The 27131-nt window shown below is 44.0% G+C and overlaps 1 protein-coding gene and 1 long non-coding RNA gene across 6 annotated transcripts in view; one reads left to right on the forward strand and one right to left on the reverse strand.

Annotated features, from left to right (window-relative positions):
• The window catches only part of LOC309350414, a 691638-nt gene that overhangs the window by 473837 nt on the left and 190670 nt on the right, over nucleotides 1-27131 (reverse strand). The window lies entirely within an intron of this gene.
• Nucleotides 12163-27131, forward strand: part of LEF1 (lymphoid enhancer binding factor 1) — a 98300-nt gene continuing 83331 nt past the window's right edge. For 2 of the 5 annotated variants that reach the window (XM_081877054.1, XM_081877058.1), the window contains exons 1-4: nucleotides 12163-12781; nucleotides 13653-13887; nucleotides 17251-17314; nucleotides 19096-19229. In XM_081877054.1, the coding sequence (XP_081733180.1) occupies nucleotides 13672-13887; nucleotides 17251-17314; nucleotides 19096-19229 (414 nt within the window). In that variant the 5' untranslated portion in view covers nucleotides 12163-12781; nucleotides 13653-13671. Of the gene's footprint in view, nucleotides 12782-13251; nucleotides 13426-13652; nucleotides 13888-17250; nucleotides 17315-19095; nucleotides 19230-27131 lie in introns of those variants that run through there. The other 3 variants (XM_081877055.1, XM_081877057.1, XM_081877056.1) reach the window with 3 other exon arrangements.

The following is a 27131-nucleotide window of genomic DNA, read 5'->3' on the forward strand; positions in this document are numbered from 1 at the left end:
TTTTAAAAAATCCTAATCCACTGAACCACACTGATTTCACAATTAGGGCTTTGCTTGATACTTATGCCTGGGGGCAAGGCAGGAAAAAATAAGGTGACTTGTGCCACCAAGGACAGTGTGTGTATTTCTTTCCTGGAACAGTATTAATGAAACTTCTAAAGACATGCCCTATTGCAATGACTACCCATCGCTGCATCATGTATTTTCAGATTATCAATCACCCAAATGGGGCAATGCCTTCCTTTGCGCTAAGTGACCCACTGATGAGCCTATGTGTTGAACCATCTTCCTCATTATCTGAGTTCAGACCAGTTTCTGGGAAAATCAAAGAGCTTCATGTTCGTCTGCTTCTTGTTTGAGATACTGCCTGTCACCTCTAGGTCACAGGTTTGAATCTGGCCCATGTCAGTGGTGACAGAAAGCTCTTACCATCTGCTGACAGCTCAGTGCCCTGTGTGAAATGAGCTGGAGGGTTGGGGGTTGTTTCTGTGAAAGAGGTGTTACAATCACACCCAGAAACACCAGCTGGTACTTTTTGATGCTAGGCTCACCTAAAGGGGCCAATTTTAACCTCTGGAGCTGACCTTTGCAAGGTAATATTGAAAATTACCTATGAATGCAAGGCATTTGTATTATCACTGCAAACTCTCTGCCAACATACGTAGTATTTAAATAGGGAGAAACAGCAGAAAAATAGAGGAGATATTCTCCTTGCCACTGTTACAATCTCATGATGCCATGAGGTCTTGGCCATTGTGAAACTGGAAAGCAATTAACATAAGCATTCAATCAGATTTAAAAACCAAACCCAAACTTATAAAAAGAGATGATTGCAGTGGGCTTATATGATGTTACATAAAGCAATTGTTATACTGTGCTTTCCAGTTATCTCATCACTTTCCTTACTGCAGAAAGTTCTTTTTTTCTTTTCTTTTTTTGGAAGCAGGTTTGGTGTGCACTGTGCAAGAATGTCAAATCCACTAACTGAGCAACCTGAATTTGCTGGTATGCAGCTGAATCTCACTCACAAAGCACTGATAGCCTGGAAGCAGCTTGCATCGTGGTCACTGATTCACATCATACAGGCTACTCCATAAGTGCACTCCTGAAACAATTGGAATGCACCTATGTAGAAAACAGTATTGTGTGAAAGCGTCCACAGTGAGCAAACCCTCAAGGAACTAGCCCCAAGTTTGCAATCCTTGCCTATGTACTGAAGACTAAGCCCTAGAAAACTCAGGGGACACACAGGATTGGGCTGCAAGACGTTTTTCAGTGCTCCTATGATAAGGCTGAGCAACATATTTGAATATTTTAGCAGTTCCTCTGGCGCAATGCTAGATGACCTACAATCAAATTTGTACAGTGCTTAAGTTGCCCATATTAATTAGGGCCTAGAGAATCCAAGTTCTTGCCACAAGCACTACTGATCTCTAAGCCCTTGCTTCTTGCACAGTACAATCCTATGCATGTTTATGGCAAGCAAACTTTCTCTAGTAAGAACAGGATTGCAGCTTTAATATCCAAAGGCACTGGGTAAAAGGCATGACCTTTTTATGCTTGGAGCTATTTCTCTCTCGATTATATTTTGCTGGAGAATGCTGGTACTGGAGAGACATTCCTGTTCTGGGAAAGTAGTTAAACTTTTAGCCCTTTCCACCCCTTTGGGTGCAATGCACAAACAGCTGTCCTTTGGTGACACTTGCCCCTTTCCAGCAGTACCATTGCAGGCAGCCAAGCCCTGACAAGTTCCAGACATATCTGGGTGGGGGCCTACAATACGATACCACTGTTGCTACTCGTAACTGACCAGAGCAGTCACAACAACATCTTGGTCAAACGTTGCAGGCCCAGTATTCCTGGTTTCTCCTGGACCAGGCATCCTGCACACAAAACATCTGGCTGGAAGCTGTTAGGAGTGCTTTGTCTGGTTGTAGCAGCCTCAACGGAAGGTGAACAGCTGTTTAAACCATGCATTAAGCACTCTTATTGATTTAATCTTGTGATTCCCCCCCCCCCATAGCTTCACTGGTCCCCATAATATTAAGGTAAGTGTAGTCCCTGTGAGGATTTATATGATGTCCAATTTTGACTTACACTGTACAGCATGCAATCTTCTCACACGTCACGAGACAATTCTTTGTAGCTATGTGCTCTTGCTAGAACGCAGAGAATCTCAGCCAACTTTTAAAGTGAGTTTCTAGCCCTGATGCTTGAGGAAATACCTGTGGAAAAACAGACTGCTGCTTTCCAGGAGCTAGAAATTAACAAGGGTTGGATAGGGCTATTCAGCTTTGCTTTAAGTATATCGGCTGGCCACTTTCGGTAGACAGAATTATGAAGCAGTGATGAAAGTGGATTTCAGCTGCCACAGCATATACTAGCTGTTTGAGCTCAAACATGGCCTACACAGCATGCTTATTCTTACATGATTACAAAAGCTGCAACACCTTTTCTGTGCTTGCAAATCATGTGAATTGGCTTCTTCCTTCACCTCCTAAAGACCACCACATTTGATCCTCTCATCTCAGATTTTGAGATGACAGCAGAGGACAGAAACATTATCTGTGCTTATACCTTGTTTTAGGATGCTTGCAGATTCAGGCAGTTATCATCCCAGAGTGGCCAAATGCTGCATCATAAAGAATCGTGACTCAGCTTTATGCAGAGTAGCTGCCCACCCATGAGGCAAGGTGAGCCAGCTGCCTCAGGTGGCGGGATCCACAGGGATAACAGATCTGGAATGTATTGCCTGCTGAAGCAGTGGCCGTGGCAGCGGCCGTGTATTCCTTTGGAGGACAGATCTGCCACTTCCTTAGCAACCTGTCCCCCATGCCACCTCTACCGTGGCCTCTCGACAAAGAGGAGGCACTGTTTCTCTCCTTCCGCACCCAGAGAGGAAATGGCGAGGGCCCTCTGGGGTCTCCTGGACTCTGCACCTGACCATCCTAATTCAGCATGGGACCCTTCCCCACCCACCCACCCTTGACGACCTTTGTTTCCCACTTCAACCATCAGGTAAGGTTGATTTAATTCTGTCTATTGTTCCGGATGCAGATTTTCACTCCCTTGTTCCTGATGTAACTCTTCACTCCCCACTTCTTCCCAGGCAGGTATGTGTGTGCACCATTTTGTGGTTTGCTTCAGGTGCCAAAACATACTGGGCCAACCCTGGTAGTGGCTTTCCTTTCCTTCTCATCTATCTGTTGCTAGCCAGTCTATCACACATGAAGCACAACACATCCCAAAAAGCAAGAAAAATATACACTTGACAGGAAAGACATCCAAACAAGAAGTCTATTCGTATCTTATCACTAATCTCCTTTGAGATTTGCTGGGGCCACCACATAGCCCAGAATACACACTGCACTTAGTAAATGACTCATGTGAATAGTTTGCCAATAGCACAATGGAAGATTTTGCATACATCTACAAATGTACTGAAGTGATGTTTGGGGACTGGAGGGGAAGGAGCTGCACACCTCTTTTATACCTCTGATTAGCTATTCCTCCAGAATATCTATACTTCTGGTTATTCTGTTATTTATTTATTTATTTATTTATTTATTTATTTATTTATTTATAAAATTAACACACCATAAATGCTCTTGAAATACACTGCTTTGAATATACGGAACACATGCCAGTAATTAATCTTCCCCTCTTCTGCTGCACCTGAAATCTCTTCTTCCCAAAACCTGTAAAGACACTCAGATAGTTGCAGACAGATTTGTGGTTTGTGTTTACAATGTGCCATTCAGATTATCAGGCTACTATTACACAATGCAGCCTAGGCTAAAAATAAAGTGAACAATTATGTGAACAGGACTCAATACAAATTGGGATCCTAAACCCCTATTAATGTTTACTCAGAAGTAAATAATCACCTGTTTTTCCCATTGTACATAGGATTCAAAACAATGGCAAGGGCAATTTAGGTTACAATCCTCTGCATACTTACTTGGGAGTAATTCCCATTGAACCTGGTGAAAATTAGTTCCAATGAAATGTGTGCAATATCAGTAGGCTGATGTTCTACTCAACAAGTTCCTTAAGTGACAAGTTTACAGGAGAATCATGTGCTGTGCTTACTCCATTGCAGAGGCCTGCAGTCATGTACTGCAATCTTACCCATATTTACTTGGATGTAAGTACCACTGTATTCAATAGGTCTTGGCTATCTACCTGGTAAGTGGACAAATGAATGCAGCCTATCCATGCTTCCCTGGAAGCAAGATTCAGTTTAGCTGAAATCAATGTGTCTCATTTCCAAGTAGACATGCATAGGTTTGTGCAGAGAAGTCGCTGTTCTATTCCATTTGCCTTTCATGATTTTAATTACCCACCTTCATGAATTATTTTAATTATTACAGGGAATTCTACCCTTCAAACAAATTTTCATTGTGGCTTACAAAAAATTACAGCATAGTCTTTATACCCCAGTATTTCTAGTGGTGAGTTATAACAGCTTATAGTAGCTATTCAGCTACTATATTTAGCTGAAAGCCATTTTGAGGATGTTTCGTTTAGTAAAAGGAGCTCCCTCCCTCCTATAACACTTACAAATAATTTGTTATTTGGGCAAAACTCTTAGCACACCTAGCCTGAGTCTGGGAGTATATTGAATTCATTTACAACAATGCAGTGTCTTTGATACAACTAATTTGTGCAGACTGCTTTGGATTACATCCTCACAGGGAATAGGGAAACATCACTCTGCACATAATTAGAGGCACTGACTTCTGAGAAGTTTGATCCTATGCAGATTTATTCCGTAATAAAGTCCCACTGATTGCAAATATGCTTACTCCCAAGTAAGTGTAGGACCGCCACCTCATTATTACTCCAGATGTTCCGCAGCTGACTCGGGGTCAAAATCTCTGGTTTACATCAGCCTCTGCAAGGGTGTTCAGTTTATCCAGTGGAATCACTCAGATCACTGACAGGGGAGGGGGGGATATAGTTACAATTTTTGAAAACCATTTTAGTTTACGGTTCAGAAATACAAATTCTTGCAATGGCTCTAATACGATGGAGTTGCTATGTTAGCAATACCATAGCTAAGGCTAATTCCATAGGAAACGGCTGCATCTGAAGAGCCTATTATAATCAGCAACATTACACGCATTTGGTTCTAAATATATTTGCCCTGGCAAAATTGCTCTGTTTTTAAAGGGGCTGTCACTCAGTGGTATTCTCTGACTCCCCCACCCCCAATCGCTGCAGATCTGCCAGAGCTTACTGTGTCTGAAAGGAGGCTCCCTAATTAGGGATTAATCTGGGAGGCAGCTCTCTCTCCCACTCTCTCCTCAGTGTAGCACTGTTATGATTAAGGTTTTTGCAGTGAGTCATAAGGGGGGGGGAGGGATAATAATAATAAAACCTTTCATCAGCACCTTTGTTCTGATTGTTTCAGCTGGAGGAGAGACGTGCGAGGCATATATTTGTTGCTGAAATAATATTGACAGTGGAAGACATCGAGCTGCACGGAGTGCAAATTGAGAACAAGCCATTTTTCTTCTCCCAAAATAATTGCCAAATTGCCAAACAGAAATCTGGAAAAGGAGGCGCGGGGAGGGGAATCTAACTAGTTTCCGCTGATTGCTTTTATTTTTACACCATGTGTTCCCTCCAGTCAGTCTGTTGAGGGGGCTGGAATGCTTCCAGGGTTAGCTGATCTTCTTTTTCTCCCCCCCCCCTTTCCTTTTTATTATTTTCAATTCACATTTCAGATCCAACTCCCGAAACTCTTTGATCTTTCTTTCTGTCTCCTTACCCGGAAGAGAACCCTCGCCTGCTCAGCTGGGAGCTCTAAGCACACGTGGAAAACCTGGCGCGGCTCCATGTTCTTGCCAAATTTAGTCACACAAAGAGGCCAGAAAGGGGAAGAACAAGAGGATGAAAGAGGCAGCCGGCGGGACATCAAAGGAAGCCGCCGCCCCGCCCCCGCGGGCCCCGCTAACCCCGCCCTCTGCCTATATAAGGGCAGCCTCGCCGAGGTGGTCTTTTCTCACGCAACTACTGCGCTGCGCCTTACGCATTCCCCTGCGATTCCCTGCTTCGCTTTTTCCACTGAATTGCTACACTTTCCTCTTCCCCCGCAGCTCAACAAAAAGATTAATTTATAAAGATGCTCGCTTTTTAAGGCAGCCGTCGTCGCTCTCTTGCCAGGAAGCAAATGTCCCTTTCCATCCTACACATACACACACACACATTATTCCTTCCACTTTCCATCCCGGTTTATTTCTTTTTGTTAAGGCAGTATCTGGTCGTGGTTGGTGCAACCTTCTGCGCGCCCTTCGCAGGAGTAAACTCCATTGGAAGACGAGAGAGGGAGTGGGAGTATACGTTTGCTTACTAGAGAGTTAATGGGACTTACTGCCGAGTAGACCAGACGAGGGTATTTAGATAGAAAGAGGTTTCAAAACAACAACAACAGCGCAGTACTTTTCTGTGTGCAATCCACACAACAGCGCTTCAAGCGCGGTCGGCCCAGGAAAACCTGTTTGCAACGATTCCTCGGTTCAGGAATAAGAGAAGGGGCGTTCTTATCTGGATGTGCGCTGCGTAGCTTCGCGCTCGGCGCTCTCCACAGATCTGAAAAGCCGGGGCTCCCAGACAACGTGGAGCCCCTGCATCTCTCAGTTCAGAAACTTCGCTCCTGAGCCTGCGCTAGGTCCTTTCTCGCTTTGCTTCTCCTCTTGTATGGCTGGCATCCGTGCTGTCTGCATGCAACTTTTCTCTTTGATGATGCGAGTTTGCAGATGATTATTGCCTTACATCCGCCGTAGTCATATCCTGATTGTCTGTCTGTGACGCTTGGAAATCACATCCCTTCCACTCAATGACATTCAACTCCCAAGTTCGATTCATCCCCGTTGCTCCGTCACGCATCTTCCCATCTATGCAGTCTGACGCGGTTTATTCGGCTCGTTTATCGATTAGAGAATCTGACCCCCACCCAACATTTTTGGCCCTGCAGAGTCCCCCCCGACTTCCGAAGTTTCACTTTCTGACAAGGGTTTCAAATCGACACCTTTCAACTAGCCCTCCCCTGGTTTTGTCCCTTATTTAACCCTCTCGCGCCCATGAGAGTCCTAAACCTATTAAGTGGTTAATAATTACTTAGGTAGACGTGGCCTGAGAGCTTTGGATGCGAGTCATGATGAAGGGTATGTTTAGCGGGAGGCGAAGGGAGTGGAATTAGCAACAACGCCGCGAGTTTGCCTTGTTCCTTCGAGAGAGAGCGAAACTGCTGAAAAACCCATTGTGTTCCTGCTTTGATGCCCAAGCATCAGACGTAGCCAACGTGGTGGTGCTCGCCTCCCGACGACTTCCACCTGCCCCAGGCAGTAAGTATGGCCAGTGGGGATGGGAGTTGGTGTCCAAAAACATCTGCAATGCACAGTGCCGGATTTACGTATAAGGTAAACAAGCTATAGCTTAGGGCCCCACTCTCTTGGGGGCCCCCAAAAAAATTAAAGGAAAAAAACAGCTGGATGCACATTTCCAAAATATAAGATAAAAAACAAATAAAATAAAACCTACATACATCAACAGTGTTTGGGTTGTGTAGGCTCCTATGATGTAAGTAATGGGCCCTGCCTACGATATAATGGGCCCCATTACCTTCAGTAGTTTAGGGCCTCATCACACCTAAATCTGGTCCTGGCAATGCACGACCAATGCTGTCTCTAGTTTGGACAGTAGTAGCTTGCTACCAGAACGTGCTTTCCCCATTCCAGTTAGGTCTCCTAACATGGTTTCTTTTCCCTCACCCAGTTTTTAACATCTCAGACAGACCATAAGTCAAGAACTCTCTACCTCTGTCTCTCTCTTTAATGCGTCCAATCGAGCATCCTATGTGCGCTTACTCGGAGGTGAGGCCCACTGAGTTCATCCTATGCACGCCTCAATGCAATTGGACCTGCTTATGAGTTAAGGCGCGGTGTGTAGGATCGCAGTCTCAACCAAGGAGTCATTCCTCCTGAACCCAGTAAAGCTTACAGCAGAGAATTGCATTGTAAATCCGGCTCAGCCCGACCCTATGCATTTTTATTTGGATGTTGACTAAATCCCAAATAAGATAGTGTGCTGTATTGGATTATCACCTAAAGTAGCGATCCTAGGAGTGCTGAACCTGGAAGGGGAGAAATCTCAGTGAAACAGGACCCTATTCCAAGGAAATAGGCTTCCTTTCGAGCTTTTTCTCTGGAGATGCCCAGGAACGTCGAGCCTTCTGGGCGCTATGCGCAGCCCGATCCTATAGACACTTAATCAGAAGAGTTCAGTGATGTCTGACGTGTGGGCATTAGGGTGGCAGTCTTACGAATAGGCCCTATACGGGCTTAATCGGAGGTAGCTCCTGCTCACGCCAAAGTAACCTCCCAAGTAAGAGTTACTTACTTCTAAGCAAGTCTGTATGCAGTTCAGCACACGGGTGCTTGATCGCCCCCTTTCCATTTCTCGTAACTCTCCCGCTTTCCTAACCTCGCAGTCTTTTCTTTTTTCTTTCACCTCCACCCACTTCTGTACCACGAGGAATCTCTAGCCCTCCAACCAACCTATGAACTCCAGAAGATTCTCCTTGACAGCCTTGCGTTGTCTCCAGTCAAATCTGGCGTTGGAGTTGAGGTTTTCCTGAGTTTATCCCCTTGTCATAAATCATTAAGTTTCTAGCCCCCGCCATCCCAGCTTCCCCCTCTTCCTCTTTAAAAGGCTCCCTCCGAACAAAAAAACTGGGATTGGGAAAACCTCCAGCCCACATGAAAGGCAAGAGGGGATCCTTTTTTGCTTCAATTAAAACAAAACAAAACAACCGCGCCTTTCCCTTTAATTAAACACACAGTTTATTTTGCAGGAGACCAATTTGGCGCAAGGCAGCGCTGCTGCTGTTCCGATTTTAGCCCCTCTGGCTACGCAGAAGAAGGGCATCGCTGCAACCCGGCGGAACTGCGCACAACATGCCTCTACTCCCCCCCCCCTCCAGTAACTCAATTTTATTTTTTAAGAAATTAGCATCAAGAGCATGTCTTTTGCAAAGAGTGTGGCGGTGCTAGGAGGGAAAGCGTGTTTACCAGCCGATGGGGATGCAGGCTGATAGAGAAGGGAGGAGGGGGAATAATAGATTTAGGGCAAATTTCAGAAAGAGGCACAAATCCTTCCCTAATTGTTTTATTAGAGGGATCAGATTAATACTAAACCTCCGTGTGAACAGTACTCCCTGGAGAAAGCTCCTCTCCTCCCCCGCCACCCTCCTCCAGGGTCCAGGAACGGTAAACAGCACCGAAATTGACACAAATCTCGTTGGAAGTGGAAAGGATTTCAGCACCCTTCCTCGATTTTTTTTTAATGGCAATAACAATCGATTAGACACATGCTAATTGGAGACCCAAATGCCTAATCGTTATGACAGCTAATAGAGTTCTTTTCAAAACAATGCCTTTGCGAGGGTATTATATTTGCTGTTAGTTATGAGAAAGGTTTCTCTTCTTTTTTTATTAAAAAAGGCTGTTAAAAATATAATTTATTTCAAGGTTCCCTACTAATATATATACGGTTTATTTAAAAAAGGCAAACCCCTCTCTGCCTTTTTAAAGGGGATCCCACGTAAATGGAGATATAAACAGCAAAACATTAAAATCACACATGCCTGTTAAAGAAAATCCTTAAGCTTATCGAAAGGGGCTTGGTTGGTTTTCCGAAGCAGAAGATCTCTGTGCTAAAATACATCAAATGGATCCTTCCCTTGACGCACTGATTCTCAGCCCTCCTCCTCTCCATCTTCTCTCTCCCCCCCCCCACTCCCAAATCTACTTAAGCAGTCCCCATTAGGTAGCTACAATGATCTCGAGGGCAAAGGGAGGGATTCTGCAAATGAGTGTGGCAGTCACAACAATTAACATGCAGGAGGAAATAGGATTCGAATTAGGAGGAACAAGATCAAAACTTCACAAATCACCCCTTCAACTTCCTCCAGGTCCCAAGCAGCCGCCTCAGCAGAGAGAGGGCGTGTAGTTTTGTAACACAACTCTGCCAAGCACACCTTTACGTAAAGGTAAGCCCCACACATTTCAATGGAAACTTGCCCTATCCCACTGATCTGAATAGAACCGATTCCAACTATAGTCCTTTAGGAATTTGAGAATAAAGCCCCTTTTGAACAGAGTGGGGTTCTCTTCCGCATGTCCTATGCAACACTATGTGCCCCATTGTGCCCCGATGGGGCTTACTTTTGAGTAAACAGGCGTAGGGTCATGCCTCGGAATCCCTACATGTTTACTCGGGAGCAAGACCCATTGTGTTCAGTGGATAGAAATAGGATTGCAGACCTGGGATCTTAGAATCCAAGCAACACCCATGTTTTTTATGAGAAAGAGGAGCTGCCTCATTTTTCTATGTAATACACTTGCTTCTAGCTAGCACCGTAGGGTCTCGTTTCTCTCCCTCCTTCCCCTCGTACTTTTCTAGGGGATTTTGTACTTCAGGGGGTTTTTGATTACAAGTTGCAGGAAGGAAGTAGTGTCACGAAAATATGCCACATTTGCTTGTTCCACCTCAATTTTTGAAGCAGTCTCGTCACCAGGAGCCGTTTATCCTTGCACACATACCCCGCTGTCTTAGAAGGAGTTGAAAACGTTCTTGGGGAACGGATGACGGATAGGACTGTACTCATGGGCTATGATATTCCTAATGCACCTTTCTCGTGTGGTTTTGGGGCGACTTAAAAACAACAGTAATTCTCGCACAAGACAGAAAGGATGCGAAGAGCATAGTTATTGGGAAGACCTGTCTAACTTAACGGCAGTTGCTTCCACGTAAAACATGCAAAGCATTACGCTAAGAGTTTGAATTTTCCTTTTGCACATCACTGATTTAAAAACATAATAGCATGCTCTTTATTTCACTTTATCATACTAGTAACTACACATTGTTACTGGTAAGGATGGTTTTAGTTATATGTACTGTGCCCATAACGTGTGTGTGTTTTTAATACAGCCATAACCTATGCTTGTGTACTTGAAAGTAAGTACCATTCAGTTTAATTGAACTTACTTGTCAATAAATTTAATGCACTCAAGACAGCAACCTTAAAATGGTAGGTGAATGGGTGGTTGTAAGCGTCCTCCTTTCCATTTTTTCTTCCTAATTCAAGATGCTAGAACTCATTACTATTCCGTCCTGAGAACCGGGAAACTATGTAGCTTTGTTCATTTTGGATCCCTTTCTCTCTCTCTTCCCGCATTACCGATTTTAGCGACTGTGTGTGTGTGTCTGTGTCTAAAACTGTAAATAAACAAGCAAAAAACACACCCACACAAACAAGCTCCCCCTTTTCAGCCACAAAACAATTGTGTATGTATAAGCTTCCCCCTCCTCTCCAAAAAGGGGGAAGTCTTAACAAAGCAGCCCTAGAAAAACATCCTTGTTCCAGATTTGTCTGAAGATGTTCAGATAACTATTATTTGCCCTCTCTGGAGAGGCTTCCTTGGGGAGGGGGGAGAGTGAATTAGAAACCTCCACCCCTTGGAATAGCAATTCCCTTTCCGCCCTCATCTCTTTTTTCTGTCTTTTTAAACTCAGCCCATCTCAGATAATAATAAATAAGAATAATAAGCGACGCCAGGAGAATTGGGGAAGAGGGCAGTTATCAGAGTTAAAGTGATTAAAGAGCAAACAATTAGGAAAGAGATAAGGGAGCCTTTCTTGGTCGAGGGGAGGGGGAGCCACATGCGCGCATTGCTACCTCTTCCCTTCCTTTTTCAGCTACACCTTTGCTTTATTCTCACGCAGGCACCTTTCCCTTGCGTGGAAGTGGATGGCTGAAATTGTTTTAAACTTGGATTGCTGGGATGGCTTCGGGTGCATCTAATAAGGAGAGAGCTCCCATCCCACTCCCGTGCTTTCTAAGCTGGGTTTAGGTTGTTTTTCCTCCCCTCCTTCTCTGTATGGATACATTTCCTTTTTCCTCTCCCTCTCTCAAGAGCGTCTATCAATGCGCTGTCAATCAAAGCGGCGGCTTCTCTTTCATCTTCTTTCCTCCCGCCCCCACCCTTTCAACAGGGCGGGTGAGAGGGGGAGAGACACAGAGAGGAGGTGGAGAAGAAGTGGGTGGAGGGGATGTTAAAGTTACATTACAGAGGGAGCCAGAGAGAGGGAGAGACACAACTGGCTTCCCACTTCACACGGCCCCGCGTCAGCCAGCTCATCCTAGCTGAGCGGCTCCAGAGCTGGCCGCCGGTGCGTCGTCCCCACGCATTCGCACGACCGCGGGAACACGTGTCCGAGTCGCGAGAGGAGCCCAGCAAGCGCCTCAAGCGAGAAAAAACCCGCTCACCTCTCCCGCGCGGGAGAGGGAGAGAGAGAGCGCGCGTTTGCGTGCGCGCACCTGGCTGGATTTCTTGGCCGCGCTAATTGGGCCGCGGCGGGGAAGCTGCGACACCTGGACGGAGAAGTCGACGGAGAGGAATCGCCCTTCTCCCCCTCCGACTTCGGCACCCCGACCCGCACACTCCGTTTGAGAAGCGGGGGGGCCTGGAGGAGCTCTCGGCGTTTCCATCTTCCTGAGGGAGCTGACTTTAAAAGTTTCATTCGAGGAGACACTCCCACCCCTTTCCTGTCACGCAAGAACTTCTCCACTCGAGGGATTTTTCCGGCACCACTTCTTCTTCTTCTTCAAGAGAGAGGCGAGGACAGCGAGCAGCAAAACAGAGAAAGAGGGGCGAGAAGGTGGGGGGGGGACCCTCTTCCGTAGCCAAGGGACAAAGGCAGAGTCGTCCTGGTGCGTGTTCGTGTGTGTGTGTGCGCGCGCGCCTCTCCCTCCTTCCACCTCTCCCACCCCAAGCGGAGGTGTCTCTCCGGCGTTTTCTTCCCCATCTCCAAGTTACCAGAGAAAAGGGGGGTGGGGGTGGGAGAGCCTCTTTTAAGCCAGCCAAGCAGTGGCGTAGCGTGGGGGGTGCAGGGGGGGGCCGGCCGCACCGGGCGCAACAGCTGGGAGTTAGGGTTAGGGGGCGCAAATTACTTGCCTTGCCCCGGGTGCTGACAACCCACGCTACGCCACTGCAGCCAAGCACCCACCCACCTCCCTTTCACAGCTCCCAAACACCCAAATAGTGCTGTTACTTTTTGAAGAAGACAAAACCCGGACAGTTGTGTTGATTTATATCCAAGAACGTGGCGCAGGAATAACCCCGGGGTCAACGAGAAGCCCACAGAGGTCTTCTCTCTTCTTGTTTATCCGAAGAGGGGAGGGGGGGAGGCCAGAGGAGATAAACGACTCTCCGGGAAGGGACGCGGTCTTGCCCAGACTTTCCTGTCCTCTTGGCTGCAGACACAACAGAAACCGGGAGCGGAGGGGGGACGCCTCTTTGAAAGGCAGCCGGGCCCGGCCGCGCTCGAGCCCTTTCCTCTTCTCCCCTCCCCCAGGTGTTTGGGTCTGGATGGCATGGAGAGGGGCGGGCGAGGAGGGAGCTGGGCTTAGGCGGCGAGGCGCGTGGGCTGCGCGGCTCGAGAGCCGGGGAAAGTGATCGCCGAAGACTTTTAACTTCCCTCGTTCCTTCTGTTCTCCTCCTCCTCCTCCTCCTCCTTTCCCTCTCTCCCTGCCCTCCCTTCTTCCCTTTCCTTCCTCTCCCTGGATTCCCGGGGTGGAGCAGCCTCTCAGGAGCAGCCACTATGCCTCAGCTCTCGGGAGCCGGAGGAGGCGGCGGCGGCGGGGACCCGGAGCTTTGTGCTACCGACGAGATGATCCCGTTCAAAGACGAAGGCGACCCCCAGAAGGAGAAGATCTTCGCCGAGATCAGCCACCCGGAGGAAGAGGGCGACTTGGCCGACATCAAGTCGTCGCTGGTGAACGAGTCGGAGACGATCCCAAACAGCAATGGGCATGAGGTAGGTATGGAGAGAGAGAGGGGGAAAGATGGGCACAAACGGTTGGGGGTCTGTGCGAAGGGCAAGGGGGAGGCGCACAACAGCTGGCGGAATAGAGCAAACTTTCCTGGAAGGGCGACGGTCAAGTAGCAGCGGCAGCATAATAAAAGTTGTGCACGGGGAACAATCCGGTTTCACTCTTTGGGTGGGCTTCGGGGTGGGTTGTGGGGGGAGGCTTCGTCTTGATCCTTTTGCCCTCTTATCTCAAGCGGTAAATCAAGGAGTAAATCAGCCTGAGCTTGATAAAGTCGCTGGAATGCGTTCGAGTGGGTGGCTTTGCTATTCTGGGGCTAGAGGAAAGGATGGGGGGGGGGGTTGGGTTGGGGGGTGGCAGAGTAGGTTTCTGGCAAACTCAAGACTACCGCTCCTTTTCAGAGATTTTGGGGGCTGTTGTTTTTTCCAAGTGTAGAAGGATCTTTCTTTCTTTCAGGCTAGCTAAGGAAAGGGCGTGTGTGCGCGCAGCGTGGAAAACGGGAAACTGTAAGCCGCCAAGTGGGATACTGTTTTGACCACGGCGCTTTGAAAACCGATACTCCACAGTTCCCCATGAATGAGTAGCGCTTGGCGCGGCGGAGGAGGGAGTGGAGTTGAAAGCTCCGCTTGCTGCAGTTCCCCCCGCCTTGGAATTGGGGGTGGGGGCAGGCAGAGCAGCTGAAGAGGAGCTGTTGTATTGTTGTGAAGCTACTCTTTAATTTTCCTGTTACTTTTCCCCTAGTTTAAACCCATATTTTGAGTGGTGGAGAGGCATGTATTTATTGGGGTGCAAGTATGGCTAAACTGGCCTCCTTTGGTTTTGTTCCTTGTGCGTTTGCGGATGGCTATCGTGGGTCTGAGATTAAAACCTGAGTTGGGTGCCGTATTCCTTACATTACCATGGTTACTCTTGGTGGCCTGCCTCGCTGTGGTGCACTACAGTAGCAAATAGGAGCAAATAGGAGACACGTGGGTGGTTAGGTGGCAGCTTCTTAACTCTGCAGAGATAAATGAATGTAGTATGTGCAGAGCAAGAAAAACACTAGAAAGTTAACTTCCTGTACATTTTTCAGTGAGAGATTTTTGGGAACAGTACGTCACAACAAAGTTCAGACTTTTTTCTAAAGGCAAACCACAGGTTTTAGGGCTGTGCTGCAGAAAACCAGTGAGGAGCCTTAAGTAGACAGACCTATGTATATTTGTTGCCAAAAGAAATATCTGCAGGCTGAACTGACTCATGCCTAGATCAGAAGTTTGCTTGCTGTGAAAAGACAGAAGAATCAGAGATTTTGAGCAATTTAAGTAAATGGTTTGGGGGGGGGGCAGGTTACCTAAAAGATTGACTCCACCCTATCATACCTGCATATAATTTTAAGTTATTCATCAGAGGATGGAGAGGGCCTTTTCTGTGCTGGTACCCTAACTATGGAATGTCTTCTCAGGCTTTCTTGGTGCCTGCATTAAAGTATTTTCAGCACCAGGCAAATACTATTTTCCCTTCTTCACAGCAATTCTAAATTATTTCTTACTGGGTCTTCTTTTTAAGAATGATGTTAGGATGCTTGTGGAAATTTTTATTGCTCTTAGTATTTTATCAGATGGTTATTGTTTTTGTGATCTGCCCAGATGACATAGTTAATGGCTGGTCCATCATTTTTTTTAAAGAAACTTTATTTTTGTAGCATCTGTGGCTTAACTGGGGCTTAACTGGGGCTTGCAAACTGAAAGAGCTCCTTTCCATCATTGCTTCTGGTGTTATTTTGCTATAGTGGTACCTTAGGAACCTAGCCAAGGTGCTGCACCCTACTACTAACACTTGGGGAAATGGTCCCAAGTACACTTAAGTCAACTAAATTTCACTAATGATCAATACCACTTACAGTGAAGGGTTTTGTTTTCTGAATCCTTCAGAGTAAGGTGCATGGAAGTCAACAGAACTTGTTTCCAAGGAACGACTTTCTTCCAGCACACTGAGAAATGACCTGCAAACCTTCAATGTTGGGTTGTGCATTAAAGGTTTAGTTTGAATTTCAATGTTTCTGGATTGCCTTTTAAATTTGTAGGAGCTTGCATTGATTCAAATGGAGTTGAGGTCTTTGAAATGTATTTAGTTACTTAATGTGTACTGGTGTGTGTTATTTTCAATCATTAACTATATATTCCTTATTGGGCAGAGGTGACTTGGCCATGGTATTCTCACATTAACTTTCCACATTGGGCTGTTGCAATGTGCTCTATGTAGGGCTGCTCTGGAAGACTTATCAAAAACTTCCAACTGGTTCAAAATGCTGGGTTGCTGTTAGAACTCCTATAACCTCTGTTCTAAAACAGCTGCATTGGTTTACCCATTTGCTTTCAGGTTCAATTTAAGATGCTCTTGGTTGGTAATATATGGGGGGCCTCCTCCTGGTAGTTCTGCTGCCCTAAAAAGTTCAGGGAAGTGGTGGTCTAGAAGAGGGCATTATCTGTGGCACCCCCTAAGTTCTGGAGTTCGCTCAGCACAGAGGTGTGTCTGGCACCTTCACTATATAGCTTTCAGTGAATGCACCTCTGCCCTGGCCTCAGCACCTGAGACATGTGTTTTCAGGTCCCACTCTGTTCCTATGACTCCAATTTCAACTGCTTTTAATACTGGATTTGAAATTGTTGTAATCTGCCTTGGGACCTGCTGGTGAAGGGCAGCTGATGAATTTAATGATAATGATTGTGAGTGCATACACCCCTCCCCCCAAAAAAAAATTGTAATTCATTATTTTCCATGAGTATGAAATGCAGTGTGAGTGCTTTCTTCCCTAAATCAGTTTTCATGGCACAGGAAAAGGCAGGTTTGTATGAATCACAGGATGATATAATAGCATTAGGCCTTAAGAGTAGCCATGAAATTTCTCGGGTTAAAATCAGCAAGGTCAGAGCATTAGTCATAAACTCTTTAAAGGATTTGCATAAACTGTTGGGCAACTTACCAACACTGAAACAAAATAGGGATTTATTCATATATATATATATATATATATATATATATATATATATATATAAACCAAGGATAGTTCAGAGACGCCCCACAATATATTTTTCACTAAAATGAGGTTTGTGCAAATTAAGGATAGTGGAAGCTATTATTGCATCACTATAAAACTAAATACTAGCAAAGTGGTGCAAATTAAACAAAAACATAAAACATTTTGTTTTAAAGCACACTATCCTGTGGATAGAGAGAGGGGGAGACATAGAAGTGTTTATGTGGGATTTGGACATTATCATACATTTTTATTAAGAGAAGATATAAGGAACAAAATAAGGTAAAAATGGATGGAAATGTAATAATGGCATGTGATATATGTTTTTGTCCAGGTGTCCAGGCAAGGCCAGTCTCAGGAGTCTTACCACGAGAAAGGCAGAGAACACCCTGAAGAAGGTAAGACAGATCTTTCTTTACACAAGTTATAGATGTTGCTGCTATTTTGCCCCTATTCATGCTTTGCTTGCATGCAGGGCATTTTTGTATTGTCTGTGGGTTGTACTTTTAGCCCCACCCACAACTTCACAACTCCTTCCTGCAATTGCTGCCATTGCAAAAAGTGCAATCCTTCTCTGCAGTCCTTAAATAAATGCCTTGCACCCTCACATCAAGTAACAGTAGATCTGGATGTTGGTTATTGAGGCCAATCTGCATGCAAGCATTCTGTTTCAAAAATTGCCTGCATGTGTGTGAGTGAGTCTGGTCTGTGAGTCTGGGACATGTGTGTGTGTTTGGGGGTAGTGGGCTTAAGTTTTTGCCACCCACTATGAGTTTGGGGTCCCTGGTGCCTGCAATTTGCATAGGGGCTGGAAGCACCCTTTGGCTTCACTAGCAGATTTTTTAGATGCAAGTTGCAATTGCAGGCAGCCTGACCTGGATCATAGTGGGCTGCATGCCCCCAACCCAATTGTGGGGGTCTGAACCGGAAGCACCCACATTGCCATTCAAATATAAATAAAAAAAGTTTATACTCAAAAGGCAAGCGACTAAGTAAAGTCACATAAAGCCTGGCCCCAACTAATGTTAATCTTATGGTTTTTCCATGTGAGTCACTTTTTGTGTTGTGCCATTTTCCACAAATCAGTCCTGTGTACAAAACATTTTGATCAATTCCTATGGTACGGATATTTATTTACTGAAGCACGTATGTGCTTCTCTCCCACCGGCAGCTATAGGTAATTGTATTTGCTGACTTCTCTTTCAGTCTTTTAAAAAAAGTTTAGAAGGAGTTATTCTGGCAAGTACTCACTTGTTCTATAACACAATGTAGGAAGCATAATTCAAGCAGCACAGTGGTTATCTGCTAATTAACCAAATATTTTGGATGCCCCCCAAGCCACTAGGTTAGATGAGGGTTTTGTTTTTTTCCAGTGAAGCTGATTAGATCAGCATGATTCTTACTGCAAATACGTATCAGTTTCAGTTAAATTCTCAATATAGAAATGTGTTTTGTTTGGTTGGTTTTTTTGTCACCAGGGAATGGTAGTGAAGGGTTGGGGGCAACTCTGTCAATAAGACTTGTAACATGGAGTCTGTAAAATTCAGCATTTCATTTGATAGCAAAATAGCCATTATTATTTAAATTACATATTAAGCAGATTAGAAATGGAACCCCCTGTGTTGAATAGGCTCACCATTAGCAGCAAGTGTTGTTGTACAGAAGGCCGAACTCTCTTCCTTATTAATTGCTTCTAATTGGCACGGTCAGAACAAACTTTTTCCTGCTGCTGGTATAGACTACCAGAAGGAAGCCTTAAAAAGAAAAAAGAAAAAAACCCCACCAAAAAACTAGTTATAATGTCCTAGTTCTTAACTGGAGAACAGAACATGCAGGGCACTTTCCTCTAAAGATTAACCTGTTCTAAGATGTGGTTGTAAATGGACGTATTCAAAGTTTTAATATCTGTGATGCTTAGTGGGCTGAGCTTCCTCCTGCCTGGAAGTTTCATATCTTCAGATATAACAGAACCCATTAAAATGTGGTGGTCTAAGGTATACTTTAGTGCAGTCCTTTTACCAGGTCTAGGAACTTAAAGATGCAAACCTTGAGCAGAATGCAACCCCGCCCACCTTCCCAAAAAAATGTAGGACTGCTGGAAGAATGAGTGTCATCTTATATAGAGACACATTGGAAAATTAAGTGGTGGGGCTAAATCAATAACTCTTGCTTTTTACAGGGAAACACAATGATGGTGGCTTATATAGTAAAGGACCTTCTTACTCTGGTTATTCTGGGTATATCATGATGCCAAATATGAATAATGATCCATATATGTCTAATGGATCTCTTTCTCCACCAATCCCCAGAACAGTAAGTTTACTTTTTAAAAAAAATATATGTATGCATGCATATGTACACTCACAAATCATTCTTTGGAAGTACAAGCTTTGTTTACTGATTAGCAAGCCTTGGTTTTGGCAGCATTTGAGAGGAATGCATCTTACTGCTAATTAAGGTGCTGACAGTGCATACCTGATCCTTAGGCTCATTTCTAGCTCTGCATATGCTTTCTAGGAATCTTGAACAGTTTACGGTGGAGCATAAGAGGTGAATCATACAGAATGGCATAGTGGTGTGAACCCATTGGCAAGTGGTGTATGTATGTGGTACCCATTGTGAACTTGGCTTCCCTAGGAAGTTGCAGGTGGTTGCTAGAGGAGGTGGAGACTCCTCTTAGTGTTTGTCTTGGTTGGGCTGAAGAGGCTGAGTTACAATCTCAAGCCAGCCTATGTTGAACCATGCAATATGGCAGTAATCCTTTTGTATCAGAATTGGTGATCAATCTAATAATATATACAGGATCTTGCAAACTTTTTCCTACTTTAACACCCTTTTTCTGAGATAATGCATTCTCAGTGCCCTTGTAGCCCTCCTAATGCCTCCTTCTAACTTTAATAATAATAATAATAATAATAATAATAATAATAATAATAATAATAATAATATCATCTGTATAAGGGATGTTATACCTCATTGATGGTCTCAGCAACCTATTAATGATAGCTATAGTTATCTAAAGTAAGCTAGGTTTTTCTTCTTCATTGAAAGCTACTTAAAATATGCTAACTTCTCAAAAGTCCTAAATTCTATCTTTTTTTCTCTTTGTTGGACATTTTCTAGTATACCTGAACATGCTAGTTTGGTTTTACTTAATTATTATTATTTTTTTATTAACAATAATTGTGTAAGAACAAAAAAGCAATCTGATATTAAGGGCTGTTGCTTTAAACTGTATTTCTTATTGTAAGTTGTGAGTGGGTTAAGTGAACCAGCTACCTCTGAGTCCTTGGTGCACTGGAAGAGACCACAGTTTGCATTCCTTTTTACCTCTGGTGCTGAAATTCAGTACATTTTTCATATAAACATGAAACATGAAACTGTTAACTTTGGCATGTGATGAGTGTTTTCAGTGCATGTATTTACACAGACAGAATACTGGGATTGGCTGCATCTCTGTGACAAATATATGTTTGGTAGTGAACATGATTTATCACTTTGTGATTATTGAAGTGACCCTAAAGTTCCAATTCTGTGCTTACTTATTTTAGAGATGCTCCCACTGAAGTAAGTGGAGCTTCAGAGCAAGCGTAATGATTGCACTGTCTGAGGACTCTTGATGTAAATATCCCCCTCTCGTTAATTGAAAGGATGATGATGACTATAGGGGTTAGGATCTATAAGGACATATATTCTGTGCCACTGACCTTGAGTGAAATGGACAGATAAAACTGGTTATATATACTGCTTTTGCTTCTTCTTTTTATAAGTATGCATTACTTATGCTTCTGAACATGAAGGAAGTATGTTAATCTTTGCAAGTTCTGGAAACAAGCCAAATAGTTAAAGATTCAGTATGTGAAACAGCTGAGATCCAAAATTTTATTAAAGTTATTTCCTGGTTGAGTGCATCTCATTCATGTTTGTGACTGGCTTACTCTAGAGGTTAATAATTGCTTTGGCTATCTGTATTTGGCACATGCACCTGAGAATATAAATAGTGTGCTAGTAAGTTGTCATTGCATTTGTGTTTATTGCCTCGTAAACTTCCAAGATGGTTATGGAAGGAGATAATGTATACAAATAATCTAACACTAGATGTATATAAATCATCAAACACTGGCAGAATCCTGTTGGAGGAACCAATGCTTCCTGGATGTTCTAAGCACATAGAGCTGTGTTTAATACTAGAAAAGGGAAGAGAGTGTGTGTGTTAACAACATGCAAAATAACAATGTGTTTATAAAGACAGAGATAGTTTAAATAGCAAACTCTAGGAGCTTACATAAAGCACTATTGTCAAAATAGAGTTACAATGATGGGAATATATTTTTGGCTTTCTGAAACAAAATCTTGCTACAGAGCTAAACAGTTACTTGAAACTGCTGCGTATTCTGCTTCATCATTACCGTGTCTTGAATAAAAAGGCAGGTGATTGACAAAATTGTGTGTTTGGACATTAAATTTTTTTGAAGTGTTTTGTAAGTAAGTAAGAGGAGAACTTATCAGAAGTGAAAACTAAGGACTGTTCTTGCATTTTAGCGCATTTTCTTCCCTGTTGACATCAGGTTGGTTTTGTCTTGCCACATTGTGCTTTAAGTTATATAAAGGTCTGTGCCTTTGTGTGTATGGTTATAATGGTATTCGGTGATAGAAATCATGACATTTTAAAACAGAATATTCTTGCACAACTTCCAAAACTTGTCTGATCTGATGCAACTAGAGTTCCCTTGAGGAAAATCCCCATCTGATTGGGACTAAGTTTGACAAAGGAAAAATTGCCTAGAGGAATATTTGGAGGGAAAACTGATGACCATGGGAGGAATTTGACATTCCTCTTCTTACTTGCTATTTTTCCGCTAGAAATCCCCCCTTCACCTTCATGTTGATGAACCTTGTCAAACATGTTTTCCAGGGTAATGCAGTTTTGCCATTAGCTATCCTACATTTTATCATGAATTCACCTTCTGGTTTCCTTGTCTATTATTCAACCAAGTTTTATTTAGGGTGGACCCACTAAAATAAATTAACATGACAAAGTAAAGTCCATTAATTTCAATAGGCATACTCTGAATCAAACTTAGTTGAACTCTTTCTCTCCAAGGTGAAGATGGTTCAGATAGATTTAAAAGATAGACTTTTCTTTTAAAAAAGTTTGTTGGACTGACCATTTGTTGGTGGATTTGATTCCTGTGGAATTTTTCATTAGCATAACAAAGCATCTGCCAGCTACATCTGTTGCCCCAGAGGTGTTAGGTAGGATTTGAACCACCTTGGGGGCAGTGAATTTTTTCACACTATTCTGGACAGCCTGATTTTCTTAATGTGCAGGGAAACTGATGAATACCACTGCTTATTTAAATTGAGTGGCTTGGGAATCATGATTAGTTGAACGGCCTACTGCTGATGAATATTCTGCTGCAAAGGTTTTTTGCAGTATGTAAATAAGATTTTTTTTTTATCAGATGCTAAAATTCATCGTGATTATTTCTCTTTAAGACGATGACCTAATTTTGCACTTCTGACTACTGCTGGTGGTGATGGGGAATTCCACAGACAGAAATATGCGTGTAATGTTTCACAGAAATTCTAACATCTTTATATTAAGCTTATATAAGGCTACAATATCGACTTGTATACTATGCGAGTTTTTACCAATTTTTCGTTGAATAACAGTGTTTGCATGGGTTGAATAACAGTATTTGCATGGTTTTCAATGTGTGAAGGAAAGTATACTGCAGAAATAACGAGAGCCAGCCAGTTTGTAAAAACTGTTTCCCTTATGGTTTTATGTAAATGGCTTTTGAGTTGCACATCTATGTATATGATATGTTCAGTTATCTCTCAGGAAGATTCACGGAGGTGGCAGCCTCCTGAACATATGAGCAAATCCGGTTTGGGTATCAGTTTGGACATATTTCTGTGTCTTGGATTTCAGTGAATTTAACTCATAATATTAGGCTTTGAAATGTATCATTTTCTTGTGGCAGTGTGGCTTCCTTGCCATCTCATGTTTGGAACCCTTTTCTTAAGACTATTCATGCAGAAACGAAGATAAAGCTTCACTTAGCAGATAATACTGGGAAAGATGAAACAATATGGGTCACTATAAGGCATTATAAGACCCAAGGCTTTGGGGATCAACTCATGAGATGCTTGCAGAAAGCACATCCTGAAGCACTGGCCTGAAAAGAAAAGGATTGTAATACAACTTTTTGTGAAAATCTTGCCACCAGACCTGTTGTTCAAAAAGTCACCAGCTCTGTTAAATTTTACCTAACTTGTTTCTTATTCTGAACATCTCAGCTTTCAAGCTTCCGACTTACTGGGAGAAAAACTGCTATAACCATAGAAGAAAATGGTATGAACAGCTGGAGCAGCAAATGGCCGCAATGTTGTTCTTCATAAAGCAAGTGCTAATGCAGCACATATGTCAAGAGGGAGACTACAATACTTGTGAACATAGCCTGGTGTGCCTTTTGGCGGCTTCCATCCTAGCATAAGTGTGAAGTGTGTGTGTGTGTGTGTGTGAGAGAGAGAGAGAGAATAAAGATTGGTTCCCTCTATATTATGGCACTTCAAGTGAGATTGGTTTTAGGTATCTGTCCTGGAGCGGGATCTATCCCGCATTTCTTGAGACTTACTCTAATTATCTCACATTATTAGGCTATTTATATGTATCTCTTTCCAAAGCAATTAGATTAAGGCTTGAGTAAGATGTAGGGTGGCAAGTTTAAGTAATTCTATATTATGTGGCCTGTGTTCTTGGCAAGAAAAAGAAGGCTCCCCCTCTCCGCCACCCTTTGCATCTAAGCATCCTGGTTTTCATTCCCAGCTGGAATAATTAGACTGAACAATAGGCCTCTTGGCAGTAATGAAAGAGCCCCCATATGTTCTGGTATAGGCAGTGAACTAAATGCCAATTTTAACTTAAACTCTCACAATGCTATTGTTAGTATTTGAAGCTGGACTTCATCTTGTAGTTTTCACAGACCTCAGTCTTGGTGATATCCAGAGATTGTGGCTTATGGTTTTAGATTGCAGGAATTACATGCCGAGGGTTGTGTACAGTGGGGGTCACTCAACTGATGGTAAGGCTTCCATCAGTGGAACAGGGAAGGAAACAATTTTCAGTGATTTCTCTCTCTCCTCTCCTCTCCTCTCCTCTCCCACCCACCCACCCCCCGAATTTAGTGGGGAGGCGGAATCACTGAAAATTGCTTCCCTCCCTGTTCTGTTGAAAGAAGCCTCACAGTCAGCTGAGACCATGTTTGAAAACCAGGCTGCTACTAAATGCTCGATGATATGGCAAGAGAGACCCAAAGTAGCTTCAAATCATAATGCATTTATTTTATTTTGAAGTTCTCATGTGTAGCTCATGAAACACGTGCAGTCAGGGAAGGCAGCAAAACTATAAATGACGCGATTCCTCCATTGAAGGTACATACACATTATTACTGTATCCAAGGTATGGATCTAATATAGAAGTCAGAGACTCTTTTTTATACCAGTCCTCACTGATTACTACTAAGCTTGAGATAACACAGTCAGCTTGTATGCTTAGAAATATGGGTGTAATTGGAATATCTTTTTCATGTACACAGAACTTGACAAATGAAGTGTAGACATATTCACCCTGCATTTTTATTCTGCTCTTTTGGAGGCAGGAAATGTTTATACTTTTTAGGGGGTGGGGTCTGAAGCACCGAGTGATTACTGGCAAGGGGAGAGATGGTGCTGGAGGAGTGGTAGATAATATCTTGTAAAAGGGCTGATAGCCACTGTAAGCCCTTTTCAGCCACTTCCCAGCTCTCTGAATTCGGGTGATCACATCAGTCCATTCCCTAGTCTGGTTGTGCTGTTGATGAATGCCAGGTTGGCCTGAATAAAACATCTGTGCTCCGTGATTCAATTATGAGATGAAGGCTGACCTGGTATGTGTCATGGAGAGGAGCTTGGTGGGCAAGCTTGCCTCCCATGGTACCCAGTACAGCACCAGCCCAGATTGGATGTTACTTTCATCCATTAGATTTCCACTGTGCTCACCAGGAAGCCGATTCATCCTGTCATTGAATTCAGTGGTCTGTTATTTGTGTTGGGCCTGAATAGGCAGAATAGGGATGCTGTTGGTGTACCACCTACCCCACTGCCCAACAGTCTCCATGGGTGTGCGAGTGGCTTCAGATAACCTCTTCATAGTAGCAGTAGTTGGGACTTCAACATGCATGCTGAAGCCAACTCCACACAGTGGCAGAGGAAGGGGGTGGTGGGGGGCGGTGGTCCACCCTGGGTGCCATATATGAGGGGGATGACAAAGCAACCCATGGGGGGCTCACCCCGCTGTCCCTGGGCTGCCATTGCACCCTCCACTGCTCTCCGTACGCTGCTTGAGCGGCTCCATTGGCAAACTGCCAGGTGACGCATGCGTGACGGCGCTACATATGGTGCTGCATATGCGCCCTTCGTACAACACGCACACATGCGTTGTACGTAGAGCACGTGCATGTGTCCTACATAGTGGTGCCACACATGCACCATACATACGGCTCACAGGCATGCGCCACCAAGTGGTTTGCCCCCCGCCCCACACCGGGTGCTGGTTCTCCTTCCTTCGCCCCTGACTCCACATTGCCTCCATGATAACTATGGGTCTAGTATCCCCTTCCTAGGCAAGGTGCTGAAGAAGGTGGTACCAGAACAACTTCAGGCATGCTTGATCAAGACCTATTTCAATCTTTGGGGACTAAAACTGCCTTGCTCACCCTGGTCAATGAACTTTGTCAGGAGAAATATTATTCTAGAACTCTCAAGCTTATTTGATACCATGGTATCCTCCTGGACTGCCTTCAGGATTTAGAAGTTGGGAATAATGTTTTGTGGTGGTTTCATTCCATTCTCTGAGCAGGGTTTAAGAAAGTAGCATTGGGTGACTTCCACTTGGCCCTGTATGAGTGATCCTGTGAGGTTCCTTAGGAATCTGTCTTGTTGCCCATGATCTTTAATATCTATAAGAAACTGCTGGGAGCAGTCATTTGGAGATTTGGAGTAAAGTGCCATCAGTATGCTGATGGTACCCTGCTTGTTTTCTCTGTTGTGTCTACATTGGGAAAGGTAGTGAAGGTCCTGAATCGGAGCCTGGAGGTTGGAATGGGCTGGACCAATAAATTGAAGAAGAATCTTGGTGAGATGGAGGTTTTGTGGTTGGGTGGTTCCCAAGTCTGGAATTTGGCAGTGGTTCTGGGTGGGATTACTCTCTTGGAAGGTACAGTGGCACCTCGGGTTAAGTACTTAATTCGTTCTGGAGGTCCGTTCTTAACCCGAAACTGTTCTTAACCTGAAGCACCACTTTAACCAATGGGGCCTCCTGCTGCCGCTGCGCCGCCGGAGCACAATTTCTGTTCTCATCCTGAAGCAAAGTTCTTAACCTGAAGCATTATTTCTGGGTTAGTGGAGTCTGTAACCTGAAGCGTATGTAACCTGAAGCATATGTAACCTGAGGTACCACTGTACAGGTTTGTAGATTTGATGTTCATAGAAATAGACAGTTGAGGCCCTGGTGATGTCAATGGCTAGGAGTGCATATACCTGGCTTCAGTTGGTGCTTCAATTCTGGCCATTTTGGTCTGGATATGGTTATCCGTTCTCTGGCAATATCTAGAATGGACTATGCATGCACTTTACATAGGACTACCCGCAAGTTGTGAATAATGCACATAGCTGTCAACCTTCCCTTTTTTGCAGGAAATTCCCTTATTCCAGCACCGTTTCCCGCTGCTATCCCGGATTGTTAGATATCCCATAGACTGTCCCCGGGATAGGTGAGGCTGCTGATCCCTTATTTTCAAATCTGAAAGTTGACAGCTATGATAATGCAGTAGGCAGAGTGTTGATAGCAGCAGCAGGCTAGTTGTATATGACTTCTATTCTCAAACAGCTGAACTGGTTCAAGGTCCAATTCTAGGTGCTTACTGTATTTTTCCATGTATAACATGCCCCCATGTATAAGACGACCCCTATTTTTTGGGACCGCAACAAAAAATGGGGGAGGGGCGAATTGGCTGAGAAAAGGTAAGTCAGAAGTAAGGTTACTTTTAAAAATGCAACACATCCCCCTCACAAGAAGACAAAAAGGCAAGTGGCCGGAATACATTAAGATAACGTTGAACACATCTGTCTAGCTCATGCTTGCATTTCTGCATATAATAGGAAACCTGT

The sequence above is a fragment of the Podarcis erhardii genome (assembly GCF_964252035.2).
Source record: "Podarcis erhardii genome assembly, chromosome: 9".
Lineage (NCBI taxonomy): Eukaryota > Metazoa > Chordata > Lepidosauria > Squamata > Lacertidae > Podarcis > Podarcis erhardii.